Source organism: Sylvia atricapilla, chromosome 9 (assembly GCF_009819655.1).
Source record: "Sylvia atricapilla isolate bSylAtr1 chromosome 9, bSylAtr1.pri, whole genome shotgun sequence".
Classification (NCBI taxonomy): domain Eukaryota; kingdom Metazoa; phylum Chordata; class Aves; order Passeriformes; family Sylviidae; genus Sylvia; species Sylvia atricapilla.
The window spans coordinates 29,953,497-29,969,225 of record NC_089148.1 but is presented as its reverse complement, the minus strand read 5'-3'; the positions used below and the strand labels follow the sequence as shown (position 1 = coordinate 29,969,225).

Sequence of the window (15,729 nt, the reverse complement as noted above, 5' to 3'; positions counted from 1 at the left end):
ATTTGCTTTTCAGGCTGTTGATCAGAGCTGGTAATAGGTGGCTGAGTTATCTTTCTTGTTTCTGTTGAATATCAAATCCTGTTTCTCCTTGGTGTGAGTTTATTGGGAGTTAGGCAAACGTGACCACTTATGCTGATGCTGAGCAGATTTTGAAATTCTTTAGGTGGTTTGCTGATGATGGACAAAACTGGTAGTGGCAGGTGCAGTCATTTAGCTCAGGTTCAGTACTTTACTGCTCCAGCTACCATGTGAGTGTAAAGGCAGGTGGGATTTGAGTCTCCCAAAGGTGCTAACACTTGCTTTTTGTTGCACTAAATCAGACCTTGACGTCCTCCTTTCAGTACCACTAAATATTAACCAGTGTAAATAGGTGAGCTTATCCACTAAGGAGTGGGGGGTTTGTTTGGGCTTTTGCTAAACCATATCTAAAGCTCTTCTGGAGCTGTTGAAGACAAGGTGGGTTAAAGGGCTGCCTTATGCAGAGCCAGCTGCAAGATGTTGACCCACATATAGTGACAAAAAAAATTCCCAGTACTTTTAATAACTTTTTTTCTTCTTCATCTCTTCACCTATTTTCTCTCTCATGCAGCTGTACTTGTTGACTGCGAGGGAATTCTGTCTTCCTTTCCCCCACCTTTTCCATTAGCTGTGTTAATATCCTGATTTCCTACTGCTGTAGGAAATTTGTAATACAGAGGGCTTTGGGGTTTTTCCCCACAGTTCTGTGAGTTGCTTGTGTATGATGCAATCTCTGTAAAAATGTTTAGTGCCTGACTGTAGCTTTGTGTTCTCCATTAGAGACCTTTTAAGATTCTGCAGGTTTTTCTCCCAAATCTGTAGGGCAAGTTTGGCTGCTGACTGACACTGCTGAAAATAAATCATCTTAACACCGCCCTGCACCCCATTTTTACTTCTGCAGTGCCTTTCTCATTAGGAGACCAATTTGCCAGTCTGTACCTTGATTGTGTTACCACTGCTACGCAGACTTAGAACTCTCTGTTTCTAGCACAGACATTTATGATGTAGATTATTTTGGAACATTGAAGCAAACCTGGATTTTTGATTGTTGGAGTTTTGTTTTGTTTCCTTTTTTAATTGTGTGTTCAGTTGCTGTTTCATGGATTTTTACCTTAGTATTTGGACAGTTAAATTTTCATTAAACTTGCTGGTAAATTGAGTGTGTAATTATGCCACTCGTACTGAGGTGACCCATGATGTTTTCAAAATAATGAAGTAAACACCAGCTCAAGAGAAATATGTCATAATACATTCACTGCTTATCAAAAAGCAGTCAAAATAAACCAAGTGGGATGGGCAGGTGGAGCTTTTGGCCTGTGTTGTCCCCTTTGTGTGTGTGGCAGTTGAAGATGTCCAGCTTTGCTGATGTGTGTGATGTAAAATGCGTTAAATGTTCTGCCAGTGATGTGGTAAACCTCAGTCTTAGAAGTATTACGTGTGTTATGAAGTACCTTTTATAATGTAGGTATTTAGTTTTGCATCCTTCCCTTTTTCACTCCATTTCTGGCAGCCTTGCCTGCCCAGTTTTGTGGAATTTCTGCCTTCCTAACCTTATTGATGCTGCTGCAGGTGCATTACTGAGGTGGGATAGCAAGCATCAGTACCCTGCAGCATCTTTGTGGTTTATTTCTTAGGTCTTAGAGATGATGAACACAACGTGGGGGCTTTATGTGTTGGGGAAAGAAAAGATGCATTTTGTAAATTTGCCACCTAGTGGAACTTGGTGTTCTTTTTATCCTGGAAAGTCAGGCTTCAAAAATGTCCACTACCAGACATGAAATTTGGACAGCCTATTGCCAACTGTATAAGCTAAGGAGGGATATATTAAATATCAAAACATAAATATGTGCCAGTTTTCTTAATACTACTTGCAGCTCGTTTTTTTTTCTTATTCCTTTAAACTGTAACTGGAAATCCAGGGGAATACTCTGCAGACAAGTCTTGAGGTTCACACTGGGCAAAGCTATTGATTGATGTACTGACTAATATGAACTTTGCAGCAGAAGGGAAGGGATTTGGCTTAGTGCTCAGTAAAATTTATAGTGTTGCTGGTGAAGTGTTAAAACTGTGATTGGCATTAACTGGTCTCTGCTCATGTCATTTCCCCTGAGGACAGATGTTTTCCATACATTGCCTGCTCTTTCACATCTGCTTCTAGGCAAAATCTGAGATAGTAAATAACCTAAAAGCATTTTAAAATCTAGTGGATGACAAAGAGCAAAATTTACAACCTTTCAACTAAAATTAAGTTCTGCCTTTCTTGTGTGTTAATCACAGAAACTGAGAACTTAATCTTTAGGGATTTATAGGAGCTGCAGAGCATAATTTAGGGAGCTCTTAGGTATTTGGGAATCACCTATGTCATAAAGCAGAATTGTACTCTGCAGTGCAGAAAGGATATTTTTAAAATTGTTTGCACTCACGTGGACAGGCCCACGGAAAATGCTGATCTTCAGAGGTGCAGTGGCTGTGTTTGGAATTGTTTCTTCCAAGTTTAGTTACCGTATCACATGATGAGAAACAATTTATGGCTGAAAATGTGAACGTTCCTGAGGGAAACTGGCTGTTCTCGCTTAGCACAGAACTGATAAGTCATGCAAGATTGTTATGTTGATATTTTTAACATTTTTTCCTTAAGGACCAAAATAATGAGGAGAAGCACGCAGATGGACTTATAGTAAGTTTAAATCTAATCTTTATCTCCTTTTAATTCTGCAGAACATGTGATCAGAGACCTGAATTTCCACTCACTTTGCAACATGCTTCTTCCTTTCTCTAATTTACCGCTTCCAGTGTCTTGTTAAAATTCCTGTTGAGTCCTTAGCTCCTGAGGTTGGCTAACACCCTTGTCTTTAGAAAACAGAGTGGTCAGTTTTGTATGGAGTGTCTTGAGCAGCAGTGTTGTGACTGAACACTTAGATCAAAATCCTCCATGTGGACAGATGAAAGGGAAAATTACTGGGATAGAAATAGTTCTGTGTTCCATCTGAAGTGTCTTTGTGTAGGAAATAGATCTGCTGTCCGTGTGCTTCAAGTAGTTTGTCTTTTCTACAGTGCTGCTCCTTTGATGCAGAGTTGTGTAATGTCTGTCTAAGCAATGTTTCTTCTTTAATAGAACTTATGCATTTTTAATGTAACTTCTGTCGTTTTTGGTTTTGGTCACATGTGATTTCTCTTTCTTTGTTCGTTTTTTGTCACTTGAGTACATTTCAGATACTTTTAATAGGAGATTGGTTTCAGTAAAAACTCTAAAAATCCTAATGTGTTTTCATTTGTGCTGACAGTAATTCCCAGGCCTGAGTTGTTTTTCCCCTACAAACAGCTTTTAGCAGTAGGATTTTCTGGTGTGAACCTTGGACTGAAGATGCACATGCATATTTCAGTTTTGTGCTTATCATAAATAAGTTGCATTATTATGGGCCCTGCAGATGTACCATAATTCAGGTCTTAGTATGAGGGAACAGGTTCTGTGATGTCCCCTGGAAAAGAGAAGCTGTGCAGGTGGACACCTCCACGTTCACAGGTGACCTGCACATCTAGTCTGCAACTCAACTTTCATAGAGAAATTGCAGCTTGATGTAGTCTGAATTTGATTAGCCACTGATCTCATTATCTGTGGGCTGGTTTACACTGGGGAGGAAAAATATTTCTGTAAGTATAGATTAACTATGGGTCAGTGATTGTGTAGTCTGAAATTGTGATGCTGTGAAGGTCAGCATCACGTTGGGCTAAAGGTCAGGATTTCACTTTAAACTTAGGCAGAAATACAATCACTGTTTGCTGCCATGGTGGGATGAGTCTTGTTTCTGTGTAGTTGTGATTCAGTTGCTATTAAACTCTGAGTAGGAAACTTTCAGGTCTGCCTTCATCTGTTTCTAGCCCATGAAGGCATCCCTCAAAATACCCAACAAGAAACTCCAGTTCATGTTGCAGTTTGGAGAACTGTTTAAGGATGAGGTTACAATCCTGAATACAATGTCAGAGTGGCTTTGTTCTTTCTTTATCATACCTGTGTTCTGTATCATGTGGATTATTAGTTTCCCAAAACATGAAGGAGACATAGATAGCAGTAGCATCCTGTGTATCACAGAACTATCTTGGGGTTTAAATCTTAACTCTTAAGATGGGGTAATAATTTCAAACTGTGAATTCTGCAGGACAGGGATCTTCCTTTGCTGAATGCATAATTCCACAAGGAGGTGAAGTACTGGGTAAGGGACATTGCCTTTATGCTGGAATACAGTGGACTAATATTACCTCTACCGGGTTATTTGTATATTGGTTAGTAACACCAGTGAAAATGTAGAAAGCTACTTTTAAGGCTGGTTTTAATGGAGATTTATTTTTTTTTAGTGATAAACAGAGAATAATAGTTCTGTTTTCAGTTTTGAAAATCCTGTGCTATAAAAAAAAAAAAAATAGAATTTTTCACTGATTTTTTACAGTCATACAGTGCCCTGAGTTGAAAGGGATCCACAGGGATCATAGTGTTCCAGCTCCTGGCTCTTCACAGGACAGCCCCAAAAATCCCATGTGTCTGAGAGCGTTGTCCAAACATCCACATGTAGAACAAAGTTCAGAATTTCAGGGAACCAGGAAAGAAGGCAAGAAAGAAATTTGCCTTTAGTAGGAAAATGGGAGGAAGGTTAAAATTAGCCTGTTTCCCTCAGTCTGAATGCAAACAGAAATTAATGGACTAGAGGGAGAGGAGAACAGATGTAGACACTACTTTTAAATACTAGTGTAAAAAATCAGATAGGGATGAACATACTGACTGAATTTCTGAGCAAAAATTTTCATCGTTCTGATAGATCAGGCATTTAAATTGCAAGGTGTTAGGAAGATGGTTTTATGTGCCTTTTACTCAACTAACAGCCCAGAAGTTCTGGTGGTTGTGTGTAAACATAAATACCAAACAGTGCTTAGATGATATTTTGGATTAAAAGACCTGGCAGTTTAGATTTCCAAGGGTCTTGATGCATAAAACCCAAAGACATTGACAGAAGTCAGTGACTTTTAGGAGCACTGAATTGACCTGGTGCTTCCTTTTCCAAGTGCCCACATTCAGATGTAGGTTGAGATGTCCTCTACTGAGCTGCACTGAACACTGTCAGCTTGCTTTGGGAAGAATTTTGGCAACAAAGCTGCTTCACGGCTCTAAGCATGCTGATGATTCTTATTTTGATTAATGGGTTGATCTGCTGTGGTCTGGACAAATGAATTTTTAGGGAAAAAAAAAAATTTGAAAATACAGATGACCTATCCTAATTTTGCCCAGATAATTTGCATCTAACTTTCCACTCTTTGCATGCATTATTAATTAATGGACATTGGGTAGCATACCAGAAGCAAGAACCTGAAATAAGAATTCTTTATAGGATGCTTCAAATCTGCATCAAATTGAATTTAGCGTGCAATCTGTGTAAAGAATCAAAATATTACCGCTTTGAAAGTATTTCTCATGTCCTCAGCTGTCAATTTGTGTTTTACCTCCTCTCTCAGGGATTCGCTCTCTTGCATTTGGGCATTTCTCATGCTCACAATGTTCTCGCTATCTACGCTTCGTTTTGTTTTAATCGAGGGAGGGGGGAAAAAAAAAAAAAGGTGTTTTTCCTTCTCTTGCCTAGAGCACCATCAACCCCGTGGACGCCGTGTATCAGCCCAGCCCCTTGGAGCCGGCGGGGATCAGCGCCATGCCTTCCCAAGCTGTCACACTTCCAGGTGGGCTGGGAGCTGCCAGCAGCAGGGCAGTGGCTGCACTGCAGTGGGGAGGTGTTGTGGTTTAAAAACAAACCAAGTAAGAGGCTCTAAGTCAGAAATAGAATTTAATGAGAAGAAAAGGAAAATAAAATAGAATAAAAAAAAAATGAAATAAATACAAAAAAGAAAAACCAGTGACAGAGTCAGAATACAACCTGATCAGGGTGATGGAAACAGTCCAGACGAGGTGGTCTTCCTGAAACAGAAATCTTGTAGGAAGGTCTGGTAGCTCCAGTCCTCTGGGAATCCAGTGGGAGAGGGCTGCTTCTACTGTCCCAAATCCCAGCTTATATCCAGGTGAGAATGCTTGGCTCTTCCCCATGGGCGGGGCATCTCACAATGGGATGATGAGTCATGGAAGAGAGCCTTGATGGCCCATTAAAGAGAGAGATAACTCCCTCTGGGAGTTATCTCTGAGTCATGCAGAAGGCATTGATGGGCCATTAACTGAAGATGGTGATAGAATACATCCTAAACTACAACCCAGGACAGGAGGGGACAGCTCTGTGTCACACGGGACAGGGCACCCTGCGCTCCGTGCTGCACACTCAGCTCAGAGGGGCTGAGCAAGGGCAGGGGCTGGAGGAGCGTTCTCACCGACCTGCCCCTGCTTCTGAGGAGAAGCTGGTGTGTTCTGCTTGCTCTCAGTTACTGGCTTGCATTTTTAACACCCTTTTTAATAATGAAACTATCGTTTTCAGCAAACGCTTTCTAGCTAAACAGCTGCATTTTTTTAAATGCCATCTTTGCTTAATAAAAAAGGACCTAGGTAAAAGTGATGGCTGCATGTTTTTCTGTCTGAATGGCTTTTATAGAAAATGATTTAATTTCTGGAGGTCAGGTGAAATAATGTGGAATCTGCTTCTGAATTTTGGAGTTAACATATCAAAATATCCCCTTAGAACCTGCTCAGTTGTGCAAGTCAGAGCAGCGACCCTCCTCTTTGCCAGTGGGACCTGTAGTAGCATCGCTGGGAAATCAGACTCCAACACCAAATAGTACAGGTACAGTGCTGGGTAACTTTTGTTGACATACAAGAAACCCTGTAATTAGTCATTAAGACAATAATATATTGACCTAATCTTGTTTTTAATCAACACCAATTTCAATATTTTGTTAAAACCAGTAATGCTGCTCTTTCTCTCCACCATGTATACACAAGATGCACAAGTTTTACCAGCTTCTCTTTGTCTCCCAGCATTGCAATCTTGCAGTAATTGGAGAAAACATGTCCCTTAAACTTTACTGGTGTTCTCTGCTCTTCATTTTCCTTGTGACTTTGCTTTTGTCATCTGTTAAACTCAGTATGAGCCTGCCTAATTATTGCTTTTAATTTTGTACGTTCCTCTTCTGAGTTCACATCGGTCTTTATCGATTTGAACAATTCTTGTTTAAGTAGATTTTGAAAGAATTTGTTTTTATTGAGTCTGTAATTTTTACTACTCCACAGGAAGTGGGCAGTCAGCACCTAGCAGCAGTCTCACCTCTCCAAGCCATGTCAACCTGTCTCCAAACACAGTCCCAGATTTTTCTTACTCTAGCAGTGAGGATGAGTTCTACGATGCTGATGAATTCTACCAGAGCAGTTCTTCCCCAAAGAGATGTATGGAGTAAGTAGCTGACAGTGTGCAGTGTGGGCTGAATGCAGTTGGTATCTACAAGGGCATGGCTTGTCTGCTTGCAGGAATTGGTTAAAAAAGGTAGGGGAAGTACAAAAGTCACTTTGTGTAACGGAGTGAGATTACCAGTGAGGGAGGCGGTTTCTTCATCTGCTCCTTCCCATTCCTTCAGACACATATTGACAAACTCTAACAGGCCAGACTTTGGAAGCCCCCAGCTCAGAGCTGTAATCTGAGACGTGGTGCATTTTACATGCTGCAGCCTTTGGCTAAATGTCCAATTCCCTCACACATTTACTAAAAGACATTCTTTGAAGGTGGCACCCTTTCTCCAAAATCTCTATTTGCTCTTCATTCTTTGTTAATTGGAAAATTAATTTCAAGAGATGCTACACATTCCAAAGAGGGATTAGTCAGCTGTTTCCTGCCTTCATGTGTTATCTGAGGCTGCAGGCTGTCCCATTCCTTCAGCTGCAATCCATTCTGAGCTTTCTGTGAATTAGCATGCACCATGTATATTAATGTCTGCCACTGCACATGCATTGATGTCTATCACTAAATTCCTTGCCTGTGAATATCAAATGACAAGAATTTGGTCTGAATTAATTTGAACTGTGCGGGTTTATTCCTCTTCTTTAGTTCTTCAGGGTCTGCTGCAGTCCTGACTCGGAGCAGCACAGGGAGCAGCCTGAAACGTCCAGATACCACAGAGTCCCTCAACTCCTCCATGTCTAATGGCACAAATGATGCTGGTGAGTGGCCTGTGGGAACTTTCACTAAGGAGTTATTGTTTGCTAATCTATGTGCAAACTGGGTAAATAAATGCAGGATCATATATATATATATGGCAAGGTACTTATGGGAAGTGGTTTAGCTACTGTTTCTTTACTAATGGAAGACTGCTGAATTGTAGGGTTTAAAACCTGTATTTTTTTATAGTTACATATGTGCTAATTAAATAGAGTCTGGTTTTGAAGGTGTAGAGGAAAACAAAAGCCATTTGGTCTTGCAGATCTCTTTGATCCTCCTGATGATAGAGAGGATGATGGGGAAGGAGAATCTGTGGAGGAGCACAAAAGTGTTATCATGCATCTCTTGTCACAAGTGAGATTAGGCATGGACCTAACCAAGGTAAACTTGCTGGTGTTCATGGGCATGGGAGGGGCAGTAAACCTGAGTTCTGTGTAAAAAAAGGTTACACAGAAAAATTTAACTACATATTTGTTCTAAGAGCTAGTTAAGCTGTAGTCTCTTTAGCATGGTACTTTTGAATTGGAGTTCTCGCTGGAAGGGGAAAAGTAGCTGCAGAATGAGTATATCCAGATGCCAAAATCTGTTTGGGAAAACGGTTTGATGTGGAAAGTAGCTGTTTGTTCTCTTTGAACCTAATTCTTGGAGTGCTTTTGAAGCTGGCATAAGGGGAATGCTGAAATGTTACTTCTGTCTTTAGCTTCCTAGAGCAAAGAGACAAGATCCTGAGGTATAGTGACATTCAATAAAACATAAAGCAAAAGGCAGAAGTAACCATATAGTGAAAAGCTTTGCTCAGTTGGGATCTTAATGAGTAAATAAGTTGCCTGTGTATTTTGAAATGCTACACTTATGTCTGGCAAGGAATGGGTTGGGCTCTTCATGAATGAGATTCATGCTGGTGTCTGTCTGAAGGCAGAATGAACAGCATTCTGAAAGTGTTGGTCTTCCCAGGCAGCTTGGAGAGATTTAAACAAGTAATTCCAGAGTGAGAAAGGGCAGGAGAGATCAATCCTTATCCTTAAGTGGATGAATTGAACTGTCCAGCCTGGAATGAGCAGTAGATAATAAAAAGATAACACTTTTCTGGGGAAACAGCCAGCAGCTCACAAGCAAACTGCTCAAGGTTTCTGGCAGTTCTGAATAGGAATTGATCCAAACTGTATCTGTTCTGGGAATTCCTGGGATAACTGAAAATTACTGATCTCAGATTAGACTGACAGAAATCTTTATGAGCATGTACCATGTCAGCAACAGTAATTGACAGTGGATCACACTGAGCAGATCCACAAGAATGGACCTTTGGGAGGTAGTAGAAAAGATCTTGACCTTCATCTTGATAGACATGTAGCAGGATGGGACTGAGTGTGCCTGTAACTGAAAATTGACAGTGTTCACAGAGATGAAATTAAATCAGCAGTGACACTGTAATTCAGAACAGCTTCTGATGTGCTCTGAGTGGGGCTGGAGTCCATGTAGGATGAGACTGTTCCTGTTGAGCCCTAGGGTTTGTAGAAGATGCCAACTGACCTGCATATGTCAGAACTCATTGGTGAGCTCGAGCTCTCAGTCATCTCAGAGCACACGATGCTGTGGCTGAGATGTGGCTCTGCTGGCTATCTACATTTGGCTTTTGTGCAGGATATTCCAATACCTTCAGCTAGATGAGTTGTTTTTCCTCACTCAGGTTGTTCTTCCAACGTTTATCCTGGAAAGAAGGTCGCTGTTGGAAATGTATGCTGACTTCTTTGCACATCCCGACTTGTTTGTCAGGTATTTGACTTTGGAACAGGAGCATTCACTGAGTCTCATGCTGGTTATGCCCCTTGTGGGCTGCCAGAAGTTGGTCGTTTTGAAGAGTATTGCTTGGATTTTGGTTTAAACTTCAAAAACAGTCAAATCAACCGAATTTCTAGTTGTAGAACAACCAAACACCCCTAAAACTTTCCTATATCCAAGCTCCCTGCTTATTTTTCACTTTGCCTGTCCTTTTGTTTCCCCTCTCTCTGCAGCATAAGTGACCAGAAGGATCCCAAGGAGAGGATGGTTCAGGTGGTTAAATGGTACCTCTCAGCTTTCCATGCAGGAAGGAAAGGCTCAGTTGCTAAAAAGCCTTACAATCCCATTCTGGGGGAGATCTTCCGGTGCCACTGGGTGTTGCCTGGCACTGAAGATGACGTGGTGAGTTTCTCCTGCTGTTTCTCAGGAGCCCAGAAGGCAGAGATGCAGCCCAAAGCTTTGTTAAGCTGACTGAAATGGATTATGCTGTGCTTAGCAAATCAGTAAACTGTAGCAATTTCTTATCCAATTCTCCCCCTTCCTTCCTTCCATGTTTTCTTTGAGAATGAACTATCTTGCATAACAAAATTCATTGTTTTTTTAAAGAACTACTTGATGTGTTGAAAATATCCTTTTACTCTGAACTGTTTCACAGCAGTGATTATAAATTGGTTTATTCCCAAAGTTGTGATTTTTTGTTTTTATTTTTTAAACCAATGCACCCCAGTGGGGGTGGGGTTTTTTTGTTGTTGTTTTTCTCTTTTGGCACCTCTTTTAGGCTCCTTGCCTTATGAAGTTGCCAGTGATGGTGTGGGAGGTGTTGGGAGGTGCTTCGTGTAGCCTCAGTGTAATACATCAATGTCAATGTGATTATTTGGGTATAAACCGTGTATTTTTCCCTTTTTCTTTGCTTCCCACTGGTTTGCTTGTTCAGATCTTGTTTCTGAGGTGAATATTTGCACTCCAATTTGCTGGCATAAAGGCAGTGTTGTGCTTAGCTTCCATTGCTTCTAACCATGGATTAATTACATTTCACATTCTTTGCCACAGGAAATGAATATTACTTTATGGTTTTGTGGTACATGAAATCTGATCATTATTAATATGCAGATCAGACTTTTTCAGAAGCAAAACAAAAAACTATTTCTGCCACTCTAAATATTATTTGGTCATTGGATTTAAACATGACTGTTTTGTAATTGGATTTATACATGACTCCTTTAACTGGTTTGTTTTTTTTTTGGGGGACAATCAAAGACATTTATACTTAAAATAAGATACTCAAAACTCTATCCTTTAGAAAGGATCATAGACAGGACTAAGGAGTCCTGAAGTACATTTTTAGAAGCCTTGAAAGGTGGAGGCAGCTTCTCTGGGAAGCTCCCAGTGTTTGCAGGCACTGTGAGTGATGGAATCCTCTCCCCTCTCCCACAGGAGCCAGTCTCAGAAGGACCAGTCCCCTGGGTCAGTAAAAGCAACGTCACCTTTGTGGCAGAGCAGGTCTCTCACCATCCTCCAAGTAAGTTGTGACAGTCCCTTTGCCAGGAGAGGTGGCAGCTGGAGAGGGGTGACAGTAAAATCAGCTCTTGACTTAAATCTTGGGTTTGCACTTTCTCTCCGGATTTAAGAGCTGAAAATTTATAAAGGCTGAAAAATTTTAAACTGCTTTTGTGAGAAACTAACTGCAAACTCTGTTGCCACATAAGTGGGAGGCACCTGGGGATATTTCCCAATGAATGGATTTGGAAACAAAGGAATCAATGTCTTGTGCTGCTGTTTTTAATACCTGCCTCTTTCTTCAGTTTCAGCATTTTACGCAGAGTGTTTTAGCAAGAGGATACAGTTCAATGCTCACATATGGACCAAGTCCAAATTCCTAGGAATGTCTATTGGGGTCCATAACATAGGGCAAGGTACGTGTGTGTAAATTGAACAGCAGAGGAGAAATTAAATTCTGCAGCCAGCATCTTTCTTAGAATAATTTACATAAATTATTTAAAGTCATCGTACTAAAGGTAAGCAATGGTTGAACTTATGTAACTGGAGCTTATGTATCTGGGCATCAGAGATTCCTTCCACACACTCTGTGCTGAAAACACCTAGGGCCCAGGTTTTCCCAGAAATCCAGCCCTCCCTGCCTCCCCCAGAAGCTGGGCATTCTCAGCATCCAGTAAAAATGAAGCACCTCACCTTTTCTTTTCATGGCACCTGTTTTTAATGGCATCATGAAAAATTCTGTCCAGGCTTTGCTTCACGTTTTTAAAATCTGTTTTTATTTTTCTTTAACAGGGTGTGTTACATGCCTAGATCATGATGAACACTATATTTTGACTTTTCCTAATGGCTATGCAAGGCAAGTAGATGCTCTAATTGGTATTTTCATTTTTAATGCCTTGTAATATTTAATTTTTAGTATTTATTGGCCGAGAGCTTATAATTATGTGCATTTATACGTTTCTAATTGCAGGTCTATTCTCACTGTGCCATGGATAGAGCTTGGTGGGGAGTGCAGCATCAGTTGCTCAAAGACAGGTTACAACACTTCCATCGTCTTCCACACAAAACCATTTTATGGGGGAAAGAAGCACAGAATTACAGCTGAAATTTTGTAAGCAGCTTTCTTCATCTCACTTTTTCCTTCCTGAAATGCCAGCAGTTTTAACAAGACAGTCAAGGGTGTAAAATGCTGAAGCAGCAACACACAAAAGAAATTTAGCTCATGATTACCTGTCATGGAATTGGCCACTTTAGAGCACAAATTTGTGAGAGGAAGCTGCACAGGCCTGTGCCCTACTTCATCCTGCTTGAAAACATCCTCAGCTGATTCCCAAAAGAACTTTGCTCTCCTGAGTTATCAAATGTCTCCATCATTACCTTTCCTACATATAAAAATCCTGCAGCAAGCCTTGGGATGCTGTTCATGGTGTGTCAGTTACAGCTCTGCTGCAAATTTCACGTATTTTTACCTCTGGTTTGGTGGATTTTGGGTAAACCCAGTGCACAAGCCCAGCACAGAGAATTCAGTGGAGATTCCATGGTATTTGGAGATGTGCTGTGATGTCAGCAAGTGGATGCTGACAAAATGAGGTTGAACTTGGTTTTAAATCATTGAATCATAGATGCCATTTAAAAACTGATGTCTTTTGTGTCCCAAAACAAAAGTCTGGGGAAGAAGCGGATTGGGAAACCTTTTTAAGCTAAAACTCACCACCCTGAATCTGTGTGGCAGGCCTGTAGTTGCTTTCCCAAACTCTAAATTCAGCTCCAGCCCTGGGGCAAGGCCTGTTCTACCCTGATTGCTTCCTGTTAGGGTTTATGTAACTCATTCATGCCAAACTGCCCCTGTAAACAGAGCCCTCCTCTCTTCTGTGCTGGGCACAGACACTCTGGCTGATAGAAACCAGGCTTTACGGAAAATAGGAACAAGTTTTGATCCTTTAGGATTTTTCAGCTGAGACATGACTGTTTGTTTCTCTTTAGTTCTCCAAATGACAAGAAACCCTTCTGTTCCATTGAAGGAGAATGGAATGGGGTCATGTATGCAAAGTACTCCACAGGGGTAACACAGCTTGCTTTCTTTTTTTCTCTTTTCATCAGAAATACAAGATTGTACTTAGAAAGGGGGTTTGGGGTGGTTTTGTAGGTTTGGTATTTTATTTTAAACATCCATTAATAGTTGGAACCTCCTATGAGGCTGCCCAAAAGAATGTTGAACTGGGGATAAAACTTGTTCATTTATTCTTAAGGAAGCTTGACTTCTGTACAAGGAGAAAATCTGAAGAATTACCATGCTTCATGTATTTCCTGCTAACCCAGTGTACTGGAGTGGGAGGCTGTGTAAATTTTAAGTCTAGCTAAAGAACTGAATAGGTTTATTTCTTTTTCATCTTCCACTCCAGGAGAATGCTGTCTTTATAGATACCAAGAAAATGCCTACAATAAAGAAGAAGGTAAGGAAATTGGAGGACCAAGACGACTTTGAGTCTCGCTGGTAAGAACTTCAGTTAACTGGGACCATTAAGATTTTATTTTAGTTAGACTCCAGTTTGCAGTCCAGGGACTAAGGCTGCACTGATCCAAGCACTGCATGCTCTGCTCTCCCCGAGCCCAGGCAGAGGCAGGCTGGGGATTTAACGGGGAAGAGGAGACCTGGAGTTCTCAGTCACATCCTAATTGGGATCAAATGTTCAGGGAGGTCTGGAGAGCTGCAGCACAGCCTCCTCCCTCCTGCCATAACAGCACAAATATCAAATATCCAGAAGGCTTTTCTGCCCTTTCTCTAACCTGAGCTCTGCCTTTATTCACTGCTGTTGTCTACAACTCGTAGCCCTCTGCTCCTATAAAAGCCTCCCTTGCCCTTTCTCTCCCAAGCTTGTGGAAGGACGTGACCTACAACCTGAAGATCAGAGACATCGACGCAGCCACGGCTGCCAAGCAAGCGCTTGAGGAGCGGCAGAGAGCCGAGGCCAGGGCCAGGAAGGAGAACGAGACCTCGTGGGAAACAAGGGTGAGCTTTATTTTCCAGCAGGGTGTCAAGGCCAGCCTGCAGCCTTTGCTCCTTTCTGGCTGAGCCGTGAGAAGCTTACGCGTGGCTGTTCCTTTGCAGTTATTCCACGAGGATGGGGAGTGCTGGGTGTACGACGAGCCGCTGCTGAAGCGCCTGGCTGCCGGCAAACACTGAGGGGTGCTGAGGCCAGGGAGCCTGGGCTGAGCAGAGCTGGCAGCCGGGCACACACACTCCCAGAGATCATGTACGGCCGGGGCACAGCCCCACCCCTGCAGCAGTGGTTCCTATCTCAGGGATACTGGACTTACTGAGACAGACAAAGCAATTCACGAGCGGCTCCGCGCAGGGACTGGCTCTGGTGGCGGTGCCCAGGCTCAGGCCCCGGGCCACAGACACTCTATAACCACTGTGAAGGCCATGGCGGTGGGAGCAGTTGCATAAATACTCCTGGGTCCTACATATTTAAAAAGCAAGAAACAAAATGCAAGATGTCATTTAAATCTCGCTGATGTTTGCGACGTGTAAATACGAGGATTCCTCCGATGGGACGGTTTGTTAGAAAATGCTACGTAAATGTTATCTTCCACCTGTATGATAATCAAATCTTTTGGCATTTCAGTGTCTTGCCCAAAATAACTTTGTTATTTTGAGATTGAAATGTAACCATAGATAATTCTACCCAATGCATCTTAAAGCTTCATAAAATAGATTTTTCAAACTTCTCTTATGGACTTTTTATTTATTTCATAATAAACCTTTGCAGGAAGACTGCTTTCAGTTGAGTCGTGATAAATTGATTATGTGAAATGTATCAGTGGTATTTGTTTTTTCACTGGAATAATCCTTGCAGTTACACCTGCTTCTTAAAGTAGTTAATGAACTAGCAAAATGAGCATTTGCAGCATCCACAGGAGAAGTTTTCTGGACTCTACATCCAGCCTTGCCAGCACTGCAGGAACCTCTGAATTGTGTGCTGTTGCTACAGTTAATGATAGAGTTAGTAGCTAGATGTAGCAATCAAACTCCTTTTCTCTCCACAGTTAAGTCTAGCTTTTATTTGATTTCATCTTAATTTTGTCTATGTTGCACATACAGAAAAAACTAAAAAAGCAGTGTGAGATGGAAGCCTGGGGCTTTTCTCCCCTCCCACCCACTGTCACTGCTCCGGGAGCGCTGCAGATCCTTTCCTGAGGAGCTGTCACTGCTGTTGAGGAGCTGCTGCAGGGATGGAACAAGCCAGGCTGAACACAAAGGCAGAGCCCACAGCTCCAGGCAGCTGGAGAGGAGAACGTGGCA

General features: G+C 41.7%; 1 protein-coding gene across 5 annotated transcripts in view; it reads left to right on the top strand.

The window, feature by feature from the left end:
* OSBPL9 (oxysterol binding protein like 9) overlaps positions 1-15,155 on the top strand; it is a 58,904-nt gene extending 43,749 nt beyond the window's left edge. The window contains exons 9-24 of one of the 5 annotated variants that reach the window (XR_010744280.1): positions 2,657-2,695; positions 5,646-5,739; positions 6,681-6,782; positions 7,229-7,388; positions 8,037-8,149; positions 8,410-8,528; positions 9,835-9,920; positions 10,160-10,328; positions 11,361-11,445; positions 11,729-11,839; positions 12,216-12,279; positions 12,394-12,534; positions 13,407-13,485; positions 13,826-13,876; positions 14,298-14,433; positions 14,533-15,155. Coding sequence is in view for 3 of the 5 variants with exons in the window: in XM_066325503.1 (XP_066181600.1) it covers positions 2,657-2,695; positions 5,646-5,739; positions 6,681-6,782; positions 7,229-7,388; positions 8,037-8,149; positions 8,410-8,528; positions 9,835-9,920; positions 10,160-10,328; positions 11,361-11,445; positions 11,729-11,839; positions 12,216-12,279; positions 12,394-12,534; positions 13,407-13,485; positions 13,826-13,917; positions 14,298-14,433; positions 14,533-14,607 (1,665 nt within the window). In the remaining 2 variants the exon portion in view is untranslated. Of the gene's footprint in view, positions 1-2,656; positions 2,696-5,645; positions 5,740-6,680; positions 6,783-7,228; positions 7,389-8,036; positions 8,150-8,409; positions 8,529-9,834; positions 9,921-10,159; positions 10,329-11,360; positions 11,446-11,728; positions 11,840-12,215; positions 12,280-12,393; positions 12,535-13,406; positions 13,486-13,825; positions 13,918-14,297; positions 14,434-14,532 lie in introns of those variants that run through there. The other 4 variants (XM_066325503.1, XM_066325504.1, XR_010744281.1 and 1 more) reach the window with 4 other exon arrangements.
* Positions 15,156-15,729: the final 574 nt, after the last annotated feature.